Source organism: Petromyzon marinus, chromosome 12, assembly GCF_048934315.1.
Source record: "Petromyzon marinus isolate PM22_M1 ecotype Great Lakes invasive population chromosome 12, UKy_Petmar_22M1.pri1.0, whole genome shotgun sequence".
In the NCBI taxonomy this organism is placed as follows: Eukaryota; Metazoa; Chordata; class Hyperoartia; order Petromyzontiformes; family Petromyzontidae; genus Petromyzon; species Petromyzon marinus.
In genome coordinates this window covers 7898942-7920731 of record NC_133678.1, presented here as the reverse complement: position 1 = coordinate 7920731, position 21790 = coordinate 7898942, and the positions used below count along the sequence as shown (strand labels likewise).

At 47.3% G+C, this 21790-nt stretch overlaps 1 protein-coding gene across 1 annotated transcript in view; it reads right to left on the bottom strand.

Annotated features, from left to right (window-relative positions):
- The window catches only part of LOC116941603 (neurotensin receptor type 1), a 39960-nt gene extending 18753 nt beyond the window's left edge, over nt 1–21207 (bottom strand). Inside the window, exons 1-2 of the mRNA XM_032952807.2 lie at nt 17334–21207; nt 7358–7634 (exon numbers count right to left, since the gene is read on the bottom strand). Coding sequence (XP_032808698.2) covers nt 7358–7634; nt 17334–18116 — 1060 coding nt within the window. The 5' untranslated portion in view covers nt 18117–21207. The remainder of the gene's footprint in view (nt 1–7357; nt 7635–17333) is intronic.
- Between the last annotated feature and the right edge of the window lie 583 nt (nt 21208–21790).

Sequence of the window (21790 nt, the reverse complement as noted above, 5' to 3'; positions counted from 1 at the left end):
ATCCGAGATAGGGGGTCTCTTGTTCATAAGTTGAAAAATAATCCTGCTACGACCCGCCCCATGATGGACGTAAGGCATTCTTCCGTAGAAGACCCCCCGAACGACAAGCATTGGACAGTGGTACGTCACAAGAATGAGCAGTACAACGCAAACTCAACAGGACGGATCAAGAATAAACAGCCACTACATCGAGTCAAAACCGCTGCCCGGCATGCGGTGTGGACGCGACACAGCACCGGCGATGACGCCGCTTGGCATTGACGATGGAAGTGGTCTGGTGATGGCGATGAAGTCGCACGCGGCCATTTAAGCGGCCCAGCGACAAGCGATGGGAGAGCTGCCTCATGATGGCTCAGCCTCTTCATGGCAATGACGCAGCCTGGTGATGGAACCGCCTGGCAGCAGCCAGTGCCGGATGAAGCTAGTGCGGCGCCTGTAGCATGATGTTATGAAGGAGCCCTAAATAAAAAAAAAACACGTAAATATTAAAACACACATTTTTTTTGACTTGCATAGTAAAGCAATTGTATTCTTTCATTTGCTATACAGCCAGGTAATACGACAAATAGCTAATCTTAAACACCCAGCCGTTCATAAAAAGTTGAAGGCAGTATAGTACTATAGTAATAGAGCAAGTGTCGAATTAAAGCATTTAGCGCGGGGCCCTTGAAAGTGCGGGGCCCGTAGCATTTGTAGCTACTTGTGCTACGAGGATAATCCGGCACTGGTGGCAGCGTGCCGTGGCGAGGATGATGGCGTTGCCTGGCTATGATGGTGAAGCTGCCCCCAGCAATGGCAATCGAGCTGCCCGGTAATGACAATGAAGCTGCCTTGGTGATAGCGATGGAGGTGCCCGGTGACGAAACTGCCCAGCAGTAGAGCTGCCCAGTGATGATTGCCATGGAGCTGCCTGGCGATGGAGTGAATCGCCAAGGCCGATGGAGCCGCGTCGCGATGTCAGCTGCCCAGCGATGACGATGGTGCTGCCCGCAGATGGTAGTGGTGGAGCTGTCTGGTGGTGGTGGTGGAACCGTCTGGTGGTGGTGGAGCCGTCTGGTGGTGGTGGTGTCTGGTGGTGGAGTCGTCTGGTGGTGGTGGAGTCGTCTGGTGGTGGAGTCGTCTGGTGGTGGTGGAGTCGTCTGGTGGTGGAGTCGTCTGGTGGTGGTGGTGGTGGTGGTGGAGCCGTCTGGTGGTGGAGTCGTCTGGTGGTGGTGGAGTCGTCTGGTGGTGGTGGTGGAGCCGTCTGGTGGTGGAGTCGTCTGGTGGTGGTGGAGTCGTCTGGTGGTGGTGGAGCCGTCTGGTGGTGGTGGTGGTGTCTGGTGGTGGTGGAGTCGTCTGGTGGTGGTGGAGTCGTCTGGTGGTGGTGGTGGAGTCGTCTGGTGGTGGTGGAGCCGTCTGGTTGTGGTGGTGGTGTCGTCTGGTGGTGGTGGAGCCGTCTGGTGGTGGTGGAGCCGTCTGGTGGTGGTGGAGCCGTCTGGTGGTGGAGCCGTCTGGTGGTGGAGCCGTCTGGTCGTGGTGGTGGAGTCGTCTGGTGGTGGTGGTGGAGTCGTCTGGTGGTGGTGGAGTCGTCTGGTGGTGGTGGAGTCGTCTGGTGGTGGTGGAGCCGTCTGGTGGTGGTGGAGCCGTCTGGTGGTGGTGGAGCCGTCTGGTGGTGGTGGAGTCGTCTGGTGGTGATGGTGGAGCCGTCTGGTGGTGGTGGTGGAGCCATCTGGTGGTGGTGGAGCCGTCTGGTGGTGGAGCCGTTTGGTGGTGGTGGTGGAGCCGTCTGGGGGTGGTGGAGTCGTCTGGTGGTGGTGGAGCTGTCTGGTGGTGGTGGAGCCGTCTGGTGGTGGTGGAGCCGTCTGGTGGTGGTGGTGGAGCCGTCTGGTGGTGGTGGAGTCGTCTGGCCATGAGGCAGACGGGCGATGGTGGAGTGGCTGAGCCCGCCGAATTAAATTAGAGAATAAATAATTGTTTTAAATGAAATACGTTTTGTAAAATACAAAATGATTCATCTTGATTTGAAGCTTTCGTGACTGCAGGAATCCATACTCTTTGGTTCTTTCGGTAAAGTCCCGTAGGTAGAAATAATTATTTCATTTTATTTCTAACTACGTGACTTTACCGAAAGAACCAAAGAGTACAAAATAAAGAGTTCATTAAAACATCAATCAAAACGAAGCGATAGAGGTACTGTCACAGCAGGAGCGGTGACGCGATGGCATTCCCTACAGCTACTACAGACATACATTAAAAAATATATGTATTATACAAAACTGTCATTCAGTATATTATGGATGTTACGCGATATTAAATAAAAATCCCTATTTAGTCTTTATTTCAATAAAATGAGTTGAAAGCGTTCCACTTTATACTGGAATGAATTTAGTAAACAGTTGAGAAACATTACAATGCCTTCTAGTAGGGCAATCCGTGCATTCAATTTTTGCTGGCCATTATCGTACACTGAACCCGTCTCTGCCTTTAGGCCTGTGCTCAGCAACCGCGTAACACACACACAAAAACAATAAACTAATAATTCTCAACAATAGTCAAGGAAGGAATGATTGCTCGATTACCCGACTGACAATTTCAATTCAGCCGATGTGGGAATGCAGCATGCCCTACCGTGCCACACACTATCATCACCATCAAAATGTACCTTCGCACTGACGCTAACACTGCAGAACGCACGTGGGAGCGGGTAGACACGGGTGGGTTTGTCACGATTGTGCTGTCGAGCTCTCAAATTGTCAGCACCATGTCTAGACCGGCGATGGCTCAAATCAGTGGCAGGTGGGGGGGGGGGGGTTGCGAGAAATATTTCCGAACTGGTTCTGAACGCCACCACCCCCCCACCCCTTCACCAACGCACACTGGCCAGCCGCATTGGATTATGGTCAAGCACCACCCCCCCCCCCCCTCCGACACCAGCAGTGGACTGACGAAAGCCTGTTAATTACTCGTATTTTTTGTTAACAACTCGAGGACACAGCAAAGTATGTGTGCTGTGTGTACCTGGGATAGCCATTGAAGGCCGACTGAAATCAAAACGATGAAATAAAGAGTTGAACGAGAGCTGTTCGGAGTGCCTTGGGACAGCTGAACTTGAGAATGTAATGTACACCAATGTGCCTAAAGAAGCCAGTGTTTAATCCGTGTGTTAGGCACGTGGCTTGGGGTAATCATCTATGGTCAAATACAATAACAGAATGCCAGCATGGAATGCGTCTAAGAGGACAATAACGTAAGAGATGGAGCGCTGGTGTTTGTTTGATTATTATATCGCAGGATTGTGAAAAGAGGAGGCCTTCATCCAGCAGTGGATTAATCATGGCTGATTATCTCCATGTCTCATACAAACACATCGAGCCTTGTATGTGTGAGTGCCGGTGTGTGTGTGTGACTCGACCTAACAGAGGTCAGGTGCTGAAATGAGCACCTGATGCGACGTGCAAATGTCGCCACGTGGGAGACAAAGGCGGCGTGGTGCTGATCACAAACACCGCCCTAATGTGCCGTTCCGGCTTTCATGGGTGTTCGTGGAATCTTTGTGTGTCATTGACGAGTGCCTAAGGGTGCGACTGGGATGTCCTCTCGCCCCTATGCTATTCAACATCTTCTTTAACCACATAGTTCGACGCTGCTTTCCATGAATGTACTGGTGGAATTCCCATCTGGTACCGACATAATGTGAGGCTCCCTATTGGTCAACCACGTTATGTATGCAAATGATCTGGTGATTTCTGCCCACTTTGACGAGTTGGAAATGCTACTGTTGTACGTGGAGCATGCTACTAAGAGATGGAGCCTAACTATCAGCGACACAAAAACAAAGCACCTGTCTGGGTATTTTATGTCGAATGCTCTCCTCTCCCCACTCCCCATGAGTGTTGGGCAGTTGTGGAGAGAGTGGAGAAGTTCGTGTACCAAGGCAGTGGTCTCACTCCGAATTAGTCGAGAAGAATTTTCTTTACTGCATTTTCTACATCTAAAACAATCTGGGTTCCGAAAAAAATGCAGCACCACACCTGCTGCATTAGACTCTCTGAATCAAATTTACAGTAGCCTTGATAATAAGCAGTACTGTGCCTGTATTTTTCTTGACCTGTCCAAAGCTTTTGATGCAGTAGACCACAACACCCTGCTTGGTAAACTAAGTTGCCTCGGTTTTTCCAAAAACACAGTAAAATGGTAAAAATGTTTTACCTCTTTTCTCGCACCCAAACTGTATTCACAGATGGTTGGAGGTCAAACAGTGTTAATATAACAAAAGGGGTTCCACAGGGTTCCATCCTCGGCCCCCTCTTGTTCTCTCTTTATGTCAATGACTTGGGCACTAACCTGGATTATTCCAGGGTAAATCTTTTTGCAGATGACACAATACTGATTACTGCTGGCCGCTCTCCGGATGACGTAATTGCTAAGCTCCAGGGTGATTTCAACAAACTACAACGTCAGCTAGTTGCCCTTAAACTAGTCCTAAATACCTCCAAAACCAAGGTGCTATGCTTCTCACCGGGACTAAAGCAGGAAGTTATTTTTCCCAAATTACATTCCTTAAATAATTATCAAATAGAGCAAGTCAAGATCTATAAGTATCTTGGGGTCATCCTGGATTCAAAACTGAATTTTGAAGATCACATTGATTATATTGGTAAAAAGACAAAAATAAAAATTGGTTTTCTGTATCGACACAAGCACTGCTTCCCGCCTATGTTCCGTTTGGAATTGATAAAAGCTACCATACTGCCTCTACTTGATTACTGTGACATCGTGTATAAATCAGCCCCAAGTACTGTACTGAAGAAGCTTGATTCCATCTTTCACTCGGCCTTAAGATTTGCATTGAACTGCCCATATAGGACTCACCACTGTGATCTATACATTGGGTCAAACTTAACATCTCTTAATGTTCGACGGCTTGTACACCAGATCTTATTTATTCACGATGTACTTACAAAAAAATCTGCAAACTACCTGCTGGATCTCCTCTCTGTTTCAAAGAACAAATTTGACCTCAGGTCTTCGCTCATCTACCAGCTTCACATTCCCTATTGCCGTACAAAAACCGGAGGAAGGGCCTTTGCTATTGATGCCCCCAGGGTCTGGAATGCTATTGCCAATAAACTGCAACTTGAATCACTACGTATGAGATCTTCACTCAAAACTGCTCTAGAGGAGTTGTACACCCCTAGCTGCCACTGCTATTCAGTGGCCTAAAATAAAATAAAATGTTTTGCTCCGGATGACCGCTGCAAAGTATTATCTGTATTTTGATTTAGTGTGCTGATCTTAAAGGTGCATTGAAAAATGTGATACTCCGACTGATGCTCCTGTTGTTTGTGGAGTAACTCATGCAGCCAGCTATGGCTCTAGGGTTTGGTGTTACATGTTATTTATGTAGCTTATTGTTAAAAATTCGGTCACAGTTCATATGATCACTGTTACATTGCATTTATGGCTTTATTTTGGTGATTTCTAAAACTTTTTTGGTTTTGGCCATGTTTTAGTTTTTTTGTAGTACGGAGTTAGACTGATGGCCTTAATCTAAGTTTTCTTGTTGTTGTTGTTGTTTGACTTGCATACCACTGGGATTTTTGCACACAGCGTTGGTGTACGGTGCTATTTCAGGAATATTTTGATGTTTTTTTTCCTGGATTTTCTGTTTGCACATGCACAAAGTCACTTTAAGATGTTTTCTTGTTCATGTTTTTGTTTTTTTGTTTGTTGCGGTTGCACCCGATTCAAGAGCCGAATGGCTCAGAGGGCTATACCAAATAAATGAAACTATGAAACTATGAATCTTTTCATCAGCTGAATAACGCTGTGTGGAAACTACCTGATCTATCACTCCATACGAAGCTCTGGGTCTTCTTGGTCAGTCATATCCTCCCTTTTTATGATGGCGAAACGTGGAGCCCTCAAAATGAACATCTGCACTGGTTTTAAACATTCAGGTTTTGCCTGCCTACCATCCATTCTGGGTTTAACCAGACTGGATTGTGTGAGGAGCTCACAGATCCGTAAAAAATCTGTGAGCTATTCTGGCAAGCGAGGCAACGGCATGCCCATCAGCTTCTGTTTGGCTGAATAGTCGGGCTAAATTGGCACGAAATGGGTTAGATGGACTGGTACAGAAGGATAAGGAGCTGAGTGGACTTGCCTAAGGCTGTAACCAGCGATGTCAAGATTGGCCTCTGTGGAGGAGGCTCGTGAAGGACGCTACTGGGCAGTTGGAGGCAATCGCCCTCCAGGAACAACGGAGGGCGGAGGAGCGACGCTCACAACAACGAGCGGAGCGCCGGGTTGCAAAAACGCAACAAGTTGGCACAGTGGGCAGGACAGTTGGTGTATCTGCCAGTCATGTCAGTCAGTTAACCCATGGCACCTGGGTCTGTTCTATGACCTGCCAGTGAGCCTTCAACACTTCACGTGGCCTCAACATGCATCTAGTATGGCATTAGCGCTGTGTTGACATCACCGCCACTGAGTGGTAAAGAGGGATTGTTGTTGATGAACACTGTGCAGTTTGAAGGTTCCCGCATGTTCTTGCATTCATAAAATGTATGGGAGAGGGAGGGAGACGGCTTTAAATTGGTTGGAGAGACCCTGAGTTTGCCCCTAGGAGATTGCTCCTGTGTGTGGCTATGGGCAAGTGTTGGAGGAGATCCTGCAATGGCAGTGGTACACAAGCACATATAAAAAAAAAACGCAATATATTCGTCAATACTCTCTGGTTCTTTCGGTAAAGTCACGTAGGTATAAAAAAATTATTGCTGTGGGTTTCCCACCTGATGATGATTGCTTGTGTTGCAATCGAAACGTTGTGATTTATTTGTATTTTATACCTACGTGACTTTACTGAAAGAACCAGAGAGTATGGATTCCCGCAGTCACGAAAGCTTCAAAGCTAGATATTCGTCAATAACAAGACAAATATATAATAGACGAAATTTTGGGCAATAATCATAATTTTACATTTGAAAGGCACATTTTCATCCGTAGATCCCGAAGCGCCATCCCATTGATGTGCTATGAAGAAGGGCCATGATTTGTTTTTATACTTTAGAAATGTAGTTTTTTAAAGCATTTTTATTACGTGGGTCAATGCCCCAATGCCCCGTACAGATCAGCCGCCACTGTCTCATGTTTGACTCCATTCGCCAGGAGCTTCTTAAGGAATTCAATTGGAAGAAGCTACCACCCAGCACATGCCAAACAATTCAGTTCCCGAATAAGCGCCGCAGGACTTGAAGCGAAATATCGGACGTCGTTGGCAAACAACACAATCGGTGGTGCAACCCGAGGGCCTCTCCGGAGAGCTACGCGAGGAGATGCACGACAGGGTTTGGAGCAAGTGCCTTGCGAGACGCACGCAGTACTTTCACGCTGTTGCGCAGGGCGTGAACTCTGGCAGCCTCCACTCTGCCGTTGGGACAGAGGCGCCTCCCGAGATTCAAGGCCGTGGTGTGGCGACACGCTTGCAGGCCCCCGCCTTGGCCTCCACGCGAACGCGCCACGCAGCCCTGCTCCTGGCCAATTTCGGGCTCCGGCGCCGGCTTGTCCACCAGGCGCATCAGCTGCCTGACGATGGCCGAGTTGAGCGCTGAGATGGCCAGCATGGGGAACACAAATGCCAGGAAAACGTTCACCTGCAGAGATAATGTGCACACATGCGTGCACGCGAATTGCACTGTCAGAATGCACATGGCGAAGAGAGACGTGTGCTTGTAAATCAACTGTTGGGGCAGATGGTTACGAATGTTCAGAAACATTAAGGTAAACTATAAAAAAAAGTTTCGATGAGTTTTAAGACTTAATATCTTTTTTTTTCAGGAGTGCCCTGTATTGGAATATTTAACCAATGCAATGAAAGTATTTTGTTATGTGGGAGGAAACCGGAGTACCCGGAAAAACGACATGCATAAGATAGGGTAACTCTCAAAGGGCTGCACGTGTAGATTTAATTTGAAGACAGCTGCCATAAATGTAATCTATATGTGGACCGAGCCCTTTTATGCATTTATATTTCTGCCCACATCGTAGCCCGCAGCCTTATGCCTATACAGCACCTGGTGATTATTTTTGATCACTCACTCAAGAGACAAACCAGACTCAGCCCTCCATAGATCAGACGGGATAGGGGACATCCAGGGTGATTTGGACGTGGGCTATGCGATGTGGAATGGGAAAGTCGTGCAGGGAGCCAAGGGAGGCAGCACCTTGAATAAGCAGCCAGACTCCATGCTCATGAGTGGCATCGCCTGTATATTCCTGATATGTTATTGGCCTTTCAATTGCATCTATGGAAGTGCTTCTGATTAAGGTTCCCTCGCTTTCCCGTGAGCATTAATGAGCAGAAAGGACATCGGCTGAGTACTGTGATGGGTTTCCAGCGCACAAATTCAAAGTGAGAAAACAAGCCATATTAACGTTAATGTTTACAGATTTCAATTAGCATGAGGTGTGCATCATTTCCAATTTCATGGACTGTCAAAATTTTATTCATTAGAGGAAGCCTAATCTAATCCAGGTTCTAGAAGCACACTAACATTTCATGTTATTATTACAATATGTTGTTATGGCCCCTACACATAGGGAGATGGGAATAGTATTTATTACGTGCCATATACATTCATATATACATTCATGCTCATAATTGACATAGCCTACATATATATACATACACATATACATTCATGTATATATGTGCTCATTGCCTGAGGCCAGAGCTAGACTTTTGGAGAGGTGAAGATGAGAAGAGAATCATATTAGCAGCATTGTAGTTGTGCTGTAGGCTAATGAAAATTCCATGGATGGTGAAGATAGCGGATATCCTAATCCTTCAGGAGTTTCACGTGAAGAGATGGGTTTTTTTTAAGTAAAGAGTGAGCAGAGCAAATCACGTGTTTATTTTTGGGACGGTGGTGAGAGTGGTGCCACGGTGGCGAGATGTTAACTACCTTGCCTGGTATACAGGAGGTCGTGGGTTCGATCCCGACCCTGAAAGCCGTATATTTTGAGTCTGCATGTTCTACATGTGGTCGTGTTGATTTTTCTTCGGGTCCTCTGGGTTTCCCTCCCCAAGTAGAAACATGCCTTTAGAGTGTTCTACTGCTATCAATGTCCACATGATGAGCCACTTCATTGGGGTATAGTTTGTGATAGCCAGGTCGCTTCTCAAAAAGAGCTATATAGTTCAGTGGGCCTCACCTGGTGAAATAAAAATAGTAAATACTGGATAACGTGACAAGTGGAAGTTTCGCTGGCAGGGCTTGACACTCTCAATCACATTCCTGCGGAGGGAGCTGGTAGGAACGTTGGGTCAATGGCCAGGGTCAACGGCGGCACCACGTGGTGTATTCCGCAAATATGCCCGATTGTGAGGGCGGGCACAAGCCGGCGTGAGTAGGTGAAACGTTGAGTTTTATAAGGGCACCACGGGGTGACCAGCCCCTCCCCACCCAGCCCCATCCCTCCCACCCCCCACCGAGCCCCACCTTCCTCACCCAGCCCCTCCCCACCCAGGCCCTCCCTCCCCACCCAGCCCCTCCCCACCCTCCCCACCCAGCCCCTCCCCACCCTCCCCTCCCCACCCAGCCCCACCCCTCCCATTTTTGGATGCACGACGGACGGACACAATCATCCCCTGTGGGCTGCTGGTGTAACCAGGAGGTTCCTATCAGTAGTATAATCCCCTGTGGGCTGGTGTAACCAGGAGGTTCCTACCAGTAGTATAATCCCCTGTGGGCTGGTGTAACCAGGAGGTTCCTACCAGTAGTATAATCCCCTGTGGGCTGGTGTAACCAGGAGGTTCCTACCAGTAGTATAATCCCCTGTGGGCTGGTGTAACCAGGAGGTTCCTACCAGTAGTATAATCCCCTGTGGGCTGGTGTAACCAGGAGGTTCCTACCAGTAGTATAATCCCCTGTGGGCTGGTGTAACCAGGAGGTTCCTACCAGTAGTATAGTCCCCTGTGGGCTGGTGTAACCAGGAGGTTCCTACCAGTAGTATAATCCCCTGTTGGCTGGTGTAACCAGGAGGTTCCTACCAGTAGTATAATCCCCTGTGGGCTGGTGTAACCAGGAGGTTCCTACCAGTAGTATAATCCCCTGTGAGCTGGTGTAACCAGGAGGTTCCAACCAGTAGTATAATCCCCTGTTGGCTGGTGTAACCAGGAGGTTCCTACCAGTAGTATAATCGAAGCTGTGTGTGCAGAAGTCGTGACTGGAGAGAGATCACGTTGCAATTTGCTCCCAGAGCCTCCAAAGCTTCAGATAATGGAGGGAGCTGCTGAATGGTTGAGGGAAACGAAGGTGGAGCAAATGATCCTCGTGGCGGTACCCCGAGGTACCAAATAATACAGAATGGCCGAGGCAAATTCAATATGTTATTTCTGGGACACTTTTTTTCAAGGGGTGTTACTTAACTCCGCGACTGGGGTTACCGATCGATCCGAAATCGGTGGTGCTACTCCGCGATGTCGAAACGCAGCGAGGGCGATCGCGCTGAAACCCTGAACGCTCGTACGCACCGTGGTGGTGCATCGTGTACAGCTAGTCGAGATGAATCGATTGCCGCATCGCCGACCATCAACAGACTAAAAATGACTGCATCACGGACATTGTGCGAGAGCCGGGGTACACGCAGTAGGCTAATTCTAGATTTGAAGTTTTCGTGACTGCAAGGATCCATACTCTTTGGTTCTTTCGGTAAAGTCACGTAGGTAAAAATTTTCAAAAAAATTAAAATTCTTTTTTACCTACGTGACTTTACTGAAAAAAACAAAGAGTACGCAGTCGGCTTTCGCGACCAATATTATTCGAAATAGAGGAGGTTTTTGGGGGTGTTAGATTGCATAAATTAAAATGTGTCGTTAAACCCGCCACCACCCGCCACAGCCAATTAGTAAGGTTTGTCACTTAAACAAAACGTGTTTGTAATTACCGGCGAAACGTCCTACTCGAATTGTCAATGTCGTGCGTTTACTCTCCGACACACCGGTGTGCTGAACTAATAACGAATTGGCACGTTTTGTTTGCGTGACAAACCTCACTAATTGGCTCTGTCTGGTGTTGGCGGGTTGAACGACACATTTACATTTACGCGATCTAACCCGAAAAAAAAAACCTATATTATGTATTCATTGTTTTTGTTATACCCCCAATGACTCGTACAAAAGGTTATTAAACTCAGCTGTCACACTGTTGCTATTTAAATGCTCCAGAACTATGTGGGAAATGCAGAAAAACTGAGCACACACTAAATGTCTCGAAACGTGTCCGTGGCCATTTGGATGAATATAATTACATGTCATAACCTCGCAACACAAAAAAAAAAACAAATGGATTAAAATATGCACTTTGAATTATTTTGTGCAGGTTATGACAAATCATGGAAGCGAATGGCAGTCAGTTAATTGCAGTTTGGTGGCTGTAGCTTGCTTGGTTGGATCTGGTGGAGGGTGTCTGGATGGAAGGACGTGGGGACTCCCCCCCCCCACACCCCCCCACACCCACCCACACCCCCCACCGTTGTTTTACATATCGGGTGCATCGGCGCACAAATGTTAATTTACAGCGAGACCACTTTTAGAAGCGAGCATTATGTCGCCTCGATGAAAGGCGACGTTGTAACACGTTTACTAATGAAGTGAAACAAAGCGGCCGTGCCTCGCGAATGCGCTCGGGAAATGAAAGGCAAAGGTGATCGAGACTGCCTCTTCCCTCCCCACGTGTGTGTGTATGTGTGTGTGTATGTGTGTACGTGTGTGTATGTGTGTGTGTGTATGTGTATGTGTTCTTCGTGCTTTTGGAGTACCTGACCCTCTGCTCACGATCATTAAGGACCTTCATGATGGTGAGCGGGCCCGGGTAAAACTACGTGGCCGGGAGTCAGAGCCATTCCCTGTACACCTTGGGGTGCGACAGGGATGTCCTCTGGCTCCCACATTATTTAACATCTATTTTGACCACGTAGTTAGTGAAGCCTTCAATAGCTGTACCGGGGAATTCTCCATATGGTACAGATATAATGGGAGGCTGATCGATGCCCTGGTGCGGTCAAGGGATGGCTCCCTATTGCTCAACCACGTTATGTATGCCGATGATTTGGTAATAGCTGCTCATTCAGAGGAGGAGTTGGAGACGCTGCTGAGACTGGAGCGTGCCACGAAGAGATGGGGCCTTACCATCAGCCCCACCAAAACTAAGCACCTGCCTGGGTATTTTGTACCATCGGACACTCCACCCCCACAACTCCCAATCGGTGATGGGGCAGTTGTGGAGAGAGTGGAGAGTTTCCCATACCTGGGCAGTGTGCTTATGACCGGCCCCAGTTTAACAGCAGAGGTCTCACTCCGAATCAGTCGAGTGGCAATATCTTTTCATCGATTGCGTAACGCTGTGTGGAAGCTACCTGGTCTGTCGCTCCGCACTAAGCTTCAGGTCTTCTCGGCCACGGTCATTCCCTCCCTTCTCTACGCTTGCGAAACGTGAACCCCCCTAATGGAACATCTTCGCCGGTTAGAAACATTTAGGCTAGCCTGCCTCCGATCCATCCTGGGTTTAACCAGGCTGGATTGTGTGAGGAGCTCACAAATCTTTGAAAGATCTGGGCAAGGTCCCATCGGCGAGCTCCTCCGGCAGGCAAGGCTGCGTTGGCTGGGTCATGTAGCTCGCATGCCCAGCCACCGCATGCCGAAACAGCTTTTGTTCGGCCGGATCGAGGGGGCTAAACGGGCGCGGCACGGGCTAGAGAAGAGATGGAGTGATGTGGTACAGGAGGACGTGGAGCTGAGTGGACTTGCCGATGACTGGTACCAGCGGTGTCAAGATCGGCCTCTGTGGAGGAGGCTCGTGAAGGACGCTACTGGGCAGTTGGAGGCAGTCGCCCTCTAACAACAACGGAGGACGGAGGAGCGACGCTCACAACAACGAGCAGAGTGCCGGGTGGCTAAAGCACAGCAGGTTGGCACAGTAGGGGGCACAGGTGGTGCACCAGCCAGTCATCTCAGTCAGTCGACCCGTGGCACCTGGGTCTGCCCCGTGACCTCCTGCCCGCGGGCGTTCGACGTGGCCTCAAGGTGCACATGGCCTGGCACAAGCGTCGTGATGACGTCACCGCCACTTAGTGGCGAATGGCGGTTGTTGTTGTGTATGTGTTGTGTTTATGTGTGTGTTTATGTGTGTGTATGTGTGTGTGTAGCGGTTAGCGCGCTGCGCTATGAACCTGACGACCCGGCTTCGATTCCCGCTCACGGCCAACACCAGTGACGATTATCTGAACCTGTCCCGGGCCTCCCCTAGGTCGACTCAGCCTCAAATTAGTACCTGGTGCGGTGTGTAAACATTGCCACTAGGGAGACAAAGGCGGTCGGGCGTGGTGCTGGCCACCCACCCCCTCGTGTACCGTTCCGGCCTTCATAGGTGCTCGCTAACAGCACTTGCCCCTACAGTCTGTTAAGGCTATATGGGGGATCTTTGATCTTTGTGTGTATGTGTACACGTGGCACGGAACGGCGAGCGCTCCTCCACACGTACGCACCACACGCCGACCGCAGTTCAAACAAAGCCCTCCCCCCCACCCAGTAATCACGACCGCTGATTTTGGCCACATTCGCGTAACAATAGCGGTGCGTTTGTTTTCCCTTTAAATACTGGGTTTAAAAAAAAATATATAAAATGGGGGGTAGGGGAAACAATAGGATTCGCGTTTCATAGAGCTAGGGGCGCATGCTTCATAATGCTCCTTTCCGGGTCCAGGCAAAGGTTCGTGTTTGCCGATCGTAATGAAGTTTGCGTTAACGGTAAACAAATAGTCACCACGCGTTGACGCGCGATTATTTAGCTCGCTTTTTGCGAGCTAAATAATGCCGTGCGCTGAGCAGCAAGAGTTGATTTTTTAGCATTGATCGACTGGCCCTGAAAATGTATTATGTACGGTTGCTTTGCTATCATTTAATCTCGCCTCTGTGCGTGTGTATGGGGGTGGCTTGCGCGCACGTGTGTGTGTGTCCCATTTTTTTCTGTAACGGCTTCAGTGTGGAAAGGCAATTTCCGAGGACTTGAAGGAGCCTTGCCTGTCAGCAGACGCGTCCTGCTGCCATCTCCCTTGGCTCGCTCCATCTAACCGAGGCGCTTTTTTGATATTTTTGTATATTATTTCTCTCTTTCAACCCTCCCCGTGTCTGTTTTCTCGCGACCGCTAATTTAAATAAACAGTCGACACGTGATTATTTACACCGAGCAACATTCATACAAAGTGCACGCGACGACATTAACACCGCATTAATTAGTTTGCATTGCCCTCTATAGGCAATGCTATACGCTGTGGTTTCCGTTAACATTCTCTACATGCAAAGCCGCTATTAAGACGATTCATTTCAATCTTGACTTAAAGCTTTCGTGACTGCAGGAATTAATATTGTTGGTTCTTTCGGTAAAGTCACGTAGATAGCTTCAAATAAAATAACAACAAAAATAACCACGACGCTTGTGTTGCGATCGAAACGTCGTAGTTTTTTTGTTATTTTCTTTGAACCTATCTACGTGACTTTACCGAAAGACCCAAAGAATACGATTCACTTGAAATTACTCTCCGCCTTGAGCATCATTCTTGCAATAGCACCGCCACGGATTTGTAACGTCACGTTTGGGAAATGGACAAGCTAAGCTGAAGGGGCAATGGTCACTGAAGCTTGTCAGCGCGCGTATTATCGACGGGATGAACTCCCGGCTGTCCTCGCTTAGATCCACCCAGGCCTCGGTCCTCACTTGAAGCCTGTCTCGTTATATGAGTAGCACAGAACACGAGTCAGACTGCAAGACCGGACCGATGGCAAAGAGGTGGGGTGCGTGGTGGTGGTGGTGGTCACACACTGCTGTCACCCTAGCCTCCACGGAGCTCACACCAGCACGGGTTCACGAGGGTCATTTTGTGACCGCCAATCCGCTGAAATGTCATTCAGTGACGGCCAACATGAACAAAGGCGCAAATCATTCATGCCGAGTTAGATGAGCACGGTTGGCTACGTACGGTGCGAATGAAGTTCAACATACGTACATCGATCATACGTGTATATCGTCGACACTGAGTGACACGCTGGAGGAAATATACGGCAACTCTTCATGCGTAAAAGTTTCCCCCGATTGTAATCTCGTTTAATATCGTGCCTCATTCAGGGGTATTATTATTACACGCAACTCATGCGTGGGTGATGGAGCTTACATAATATAAATACACAAGATCTCCCGTATATCCTTTACCAGACTGTTGGGGCAAGTGCTGTTAAGAGAGCACATATGAAGGCCGGCACGGCACACGAGGCGGTGAGTGGCCACCACCACGCCCGACCGCCTTTGTCTCCCCCCAGTCCTAATATTTACTGTACACACCGCACCAGTTACTCAGTTTAGGCTGAGTCGACCTTCGGCCCAGGATCGGTTCAGATATTTTCCACAGATGTCCGCTGTGACAGGGAGTCGAAACCCGGTTCGTAGCGCTGTCCGTTAGCCACTATACTACCGCTCCCCACAATGTAATAACACGCATAGATTCACAAACGCACTAGTTACTCGTGCACGCAAAGTGTAACGTTACCAAAGCTAAAGGTTAAAAAAAATATGGGTAGGTCTACAGTTCCTTGAAAACCCTTTTTTTATAATCAGGTGAAAACCAGGTAATGGTTTGTTTCGCCAAATCCACCTTGGCTTATACATTCTCTCCAAATTCCCAAATCCATTAAAATACCGCTGCCAGACTTCTCACCCACATCGTGTAAACGAGACTCCATCACCCTAATACTGTACCTCAAACTCTCCACCAGCTCCCAATCCAACTTCCTGGCTATTTTGAAAATCGCTCTCACCGTCTTAAAGGTCCTGCACGGGATCGCAACCGCCTCCATCTCCACTCTCATCTCACTCTGCTCCACCCTCACGCTTTTTCCTCTCTCTCTCTCTCTCTCCCATCTCATCTCCCACTAACAACCCCCCCCGATCCCCTCCTTATGGCTCTCTCGCATCTCTCCCCTCTCACATCACTCCACTCCCCCACCAAGCACCCTCCTATCTCGCCTCCAATTTCACTCTACTCTATGCCCATGATCTCTCCCCTCTCATCTCACGCTTTCCTCTGAGTATGGGTTAAAATCGCCCTTCCCGATCCCAGATCCATCCGTGCTCTCGACTACCTTGCGCACGTTTAAGTCCAACCTAAGGCCTTCCTCTTCTCCGGTGCCTACGTCTGTCTCTTCCCTAAACAAACAAACAAAGTACTGTATGTCTACTTGTCCCCGTGATGTGCATTCCCCACTATTTTGTATATGGCCTTGAGATACGGCTGTTGCATTTAGACGCTCTATATACATCAACATGATGAACGTGCGTTGTCTTTAAGCCAAAACTGAAAAGTGCGCAAAGAAACATCGAGAGACGCATCGCTTGGAGACAGGCAGACAGACATACAGGCAGACAGACAGACAGGCAGACAGACAGCCGATCAGATGATTTGCGAGAATACGCGCGGGCCAACGGCGTCATATAAATTGAGAAAAGAAAAAAAAGTGGGCTTGAGCATGGGCACGATCGGACAAAATCACCACTCGTGGTCAAGGTTTAATGACCGGAGCGGCAGCCACTGGGAGGGCTGATGCAGTGAAGATCAGCTCCGCGTGCAGCTGCGTGGTGGAAATTATTATTGTTGTTGCGTCGCAGATTGGGGCTTTCGTCATCCAGCAGTGGATTAACCAAGGCTGCTGCTGCTCTTGGACGATGACGTGGCCGAGCGGTTTACGCGTTCGCCCCTTATTTCAGATGTTCACGGTTCGAATGCAGCGGACGCCCCGATCATTACTGCGGATGTAATAACTTACAAAAATAGTAATAATTATACGCGCCGTCTGCTTTACAGTGGAAGTTAAACATCCGCCGACGTCATTAACACGATAACTCAATGCCATTCTGTGCGGGCGTCTGGGCCTTAATTCTGTTAAATTAGAAAATCCCACCGCCAATTACTTATTTAGGACTATTCAAAGCAACAATTAATTATAACTCCCCCCACCCCACTCCTCCCTCTACTGGCAGACCAATGTCCCAAGTAACTTGCAAATGAGACTATCCTGCTCCCTAGAGTTCTCTCCTGGTCTAACAAAATAAAGGCGAACTCAATGAAATAAAAAATCGCGTCTTGTCCTACGAGTCGCGCATTAACCTTGATAAACTACCGCGCGTTTCCCCCTCTCCCCAGCTCCGCCGCGCTTATCACCTTGCCGTCAAGTTCCTTCCGCGTTACTTCTCACGCCCCTCTACGTCTCAAGCCCAAAACGACGCCGGCGTGCTCCACCTCACCTGTATGACCACCTTGAGGGTGTCGATGGAGCTGACGCAGGTACACACGTGGATGGCAGCCACGTGCTCGTCGACAAACCCGTGCCTCCTCTCCACGTACACCTGCTGACCCATCACCAGCGCCATGGGCAGCGCCAGCAGGAACGAGGTGAACCAAACCGCGGCCACGAGCCGACGCGTCCTCCTGGGCGACGCCACGGTCATCGCGCGCAGCGGGTGGCACACGGCCAGGTATCGCTCCACGCTGAGGCTCGTGATGTTAAGCACCGTGGCGTAGGTGCAGCTGTCGCGCAGGTAGTAGTAGCCGCGGCAGCCCAGGTCGCCGAATGCCCACTGGTCGTGCACCCAGATGAAGTTGTAGAGCTCCACGGGCAAGCCGAGCATGAGCGTGAGCAGATCGGACGCTGCCATGCTGACAAGGTGGTAGTGCGCCGTGCCGTGCTGCAGGTGCCGCGCGCTCCTCTTGCGTAGCACCACGTAGAGGGTCACCGCGTTGCCCACCGTGCCCACGACGAACAGAGCCATGTAGAGCGCCGTGATGAACGCCTTGGAGCCCAGGCTCGTGCTGATCTCGAGGCTCTGTTGGCCGCTCGAGTTGGCGTGCGCGCTGTCGTTGACGCCGATGCCGCCGCCGACGCCGCTGCTGCTGTGCGCGGCGACTGTCGCTGTCGGACGCAGCTCGGCTGCTGCTGCTGCTGCTGCTGCGTGCACTGAATGGTTCATAATCGCTGCCTGGACGCCTCTCTCTTCAACGCTGATTGTGATATTAATCGTTAAACACATAGAACACACCGCAAGCTTTGCCCCGCGTATAGTTGTGCCCCGCAACGTAGCAGAGGGGTGGAGTGGCGCTTTTTCGTCTCCTCTGCGGCGGTGTCGCTCGCTGATGGGCTGTTGCCGTTGCACTTTTTAACAACGAAATCGCATATCAGCTCTCACTCCAAAAGCAACGGGGATTTTACGTAGCAACGTTTTGTTTTCCTCCCCGATCCAAAAAAAATGTTTTTTCCTCCAACGCAACGCGACTCAACAAGATCGTCAGCTAAAATAATAATAATAATAATGATCCAAAAGTGCGGTAATGACTTATTTCTTCACTCTAAAAATCGCAATTGTGTGACCCACAAAACGGCGCCCATCAACACAGAAAGCGAGACTTGGACTTATTGATGCCGAGGCAAGGCAAAAACGAGGCAAGATAAGTGGCGGGCTCGAAGCGGGTTCGCGTGTGGCAGCAGCTCGCCGTGTCGGAAGGGGAGCTCGTACGCGTCCAATCCGCTCTCTGGCTGAGCCAAAGCGCTGCCTTTGTAATAATGTATGCGGACGAGAAGGTGTCCAGCGTCAGCAGCGGCTGTAACACGCGACACGGGGGAAAAGCGTCGGCTCGCAACTTTTGCTGAGACGCCACTCGTCGCGGTCCCCAGGAGAATGAGCTCACAACTGAGTGGTTTGGTAGGCGAGTGAATAATGAAAGATAAAGAGAGAGAGAGAGAGAAGGGGGGTGGGGGAGACATTATTTCAAAGATACTAACACTGGCGAGAAGCGATATGTTTTAATGCCACTGCATTACATGTACTTATAGGCAGAGCTAAAAGGTGCCGTTTTTATACAGGCTTGCATACATAGTTGTAAGGCACGTCGTTCATATTTTTGCATGAAAATGAGTTCTCTTTCGTGTTTAAAGCGACTTCGCTTTTCATGCCTGCCCCTCAGAAATTCTGCAGAATAATTTTTTTCGCGGAATACATTCACTCTGTTATCTTATTTTTTGCATTTTTATTTAAAAAAAAATCCAGTCATGTGTTTAAAAACGCATATTTAAGTAGACATATTCTAATCAGGAAACGTCATATAGATCAACACAAATCTATTAATATGTAAGATTTTTTCATGGAATTGCCATTATCAAATATATTCCATTATGGGGTTATGATAAAAAGAGCCTATATGTGAAAATAGCATTTTGACGTTGATTCAGTTGCTGTTGTAGTAATATATCGCATATTCACGAACAAGACAACAGATAGCAATTTGAAATTACCACTTCTTTAGCTTCACTCGAATTCTTAGAGTATAATTGCGTTATCGTAGCAATGAGCTGCACAGATAAGCCACCTAGGAAGAAACAGTTAAGAAAGATTGCGTTTGTGGAATTGGAAATGAGGGAAGGGTAGTGCCTTCATCTCAGACGCGTAGGCTAATTGAAACCGCAAGGGAGGAGTGCTTACATTTTGTGGCACATAAAAGCAAAGAAAAGGCAACATGATAATTCATGAGCTATATTATATCCCCTGCTGGATGAAGGCCTGCCTACCTTGTTGCCATCCCACATAATGAGACGATGCCATGATCTCTCTTGCTCTTGCACATTAAATGAACCCAAGGCCGTAATTATAATATATTTGGGGGGGGGGGGTGCAACATCCCCCCTAATATTAAAATATGCTCAAAATGCCCCCTCCCCCCATTATATTGCTATAAAAAAATTGCTATGCTATGTAAATAAAAACAATTTGCTCAACCTTGGTCATAATACCTGGACTTGTCTCCATATAAATCAATGCATAGATTTCTGTTTATATGATTGTGGTTATGGTTGTTCTTTATTAATCCCTAATTTAAGCCATTACATACAATGAAACAAGAAATGGTAAAAAAGTAAAAACAGAGCAATGTAATACAATACACTATTAGACATTATTGTCAAAAATAAATAAAAAGTCCGTCCCATGTGTGAGTGAATTTTTTCAAATTTTCGGCAGGAAATGAGTTTTCAAATTTACATGGCTACGGCCTTGACTGAACCCATCACTTCATCTCCCCGGTGGACCATCCTCTCAGGCGTCTATCCTCCATGGGCTGCCATTTCATCAGCATACCTGTCCATTGGGCATCATGCCTTCCAGCGAGTTGTCCAAAGTCTGCTTTTATTAGCAATCGACATGATATTCCTTGTGTCTTTCGGTAAAGCCACGTAGATAGAAAAAAATAATGAAATAAAAATCACGACGTTTCGATCACAACACAGGCAATCGTCATCAGGTGAAAAATAAAGACCCAAAGAATATGAATTCCTGCAGTCACGAAAGCTTTAAGTCAAGATTTAAGTCGAGATTTAATCGACATGATGTTTGCGATTTGCATATGTTCCTTACGCTCAGTGTAATTATCAACACGTGTCTCTCCACACTTCGTTGCGTACTTTTCAACTTTTGACTTCAAACTTTCGTGACTGCAGGAATTCATATTATTGGTTCTTTCGGTAAAGTCACGTTGATAGAAAGCAAAAATAAAAATAATAAAATGTTAAATTAAAAAATACGTAAATAAAAATGAATTGAACATTTTTGCTTTTATTAATTTACATTTATTTGTATTATTTAAATTTTGTATGTGAATTAATTGTATTACTTAAAAAAATTATATCTACGTGACTTTACCGAAATAACTTTGTTCCATATTTGTGAGTGTCCACGTATCTGATACATTCGTCGTCAGGTAATATGCACTGATTTGACCAATATATTCTTTAGGACAACATATAAAATTCAATGTTACTAATATGATCAGATCTGCTATTGGTATCATATTTAATTGTATCATTTTTAACCCAAAAATTTGATGTCATTAAAATAATTCATTAATTTAAATAATTAAACAAGATCAAAGAAATTAGGAAGCTGTAATAAAGGTTATTTTGATGCTCACCGCAAAAGGAAATTCCCGGTGAATAAGAAAAAAATTAGCAGTATTTAATTAAATATTGATCTTGGCTAGTGCATAAGGGTTTCAATGAGATGGTGATGATGTTTGATAATGGCCTTTACAGTGTCAGCAGGCGTTAGACACTGTGTGTTGTGAACATTCAAGAAGACCGTCGCTTTCTCTTGCAAGCTAAACATACAAAAACCCAGTTGGAGGCCAATATCTTAGAAATCTCTTCACATTTCCAGATATCTCATGGTAATTTTTTCATAAATAGCAGGCGTGTAAACGCATTACCAGATGAAACCATTGCAGCGTCAAAACTTCAATGTAGGGTGTTTTTCGGTTTTGTTTTTCCTTTAAAATCCATTAAAATGAATTGGTATCTAGTAATACATAGGAATGAATATTTTAAACAATGATGCCATTCGCCAGCGTGATAGCCGTTTTCTAAAATCAGAAAATATCCACTCGCTCTCAATATACAATCGCCAAGTATAACATCCAATTACAAAGCATATAATGATCATTCTCTTTGGTTCTTTCGGTAAAGTCACGTAGGTAGAAATAAAATGAAAGAATTATAATTTGCAAATGAACAGCAATGCCTCATGCTTAAGGATTAATACAGTAAGCAGACTAAATCACATAACAAATAAATATGTTTTGATTTAAAGCTTTCGTGACTACAGGGATTCATATTCTTGGTTCTTTCGGTAAAGTCACGTAGAAGGGAAACAATAAAATAATA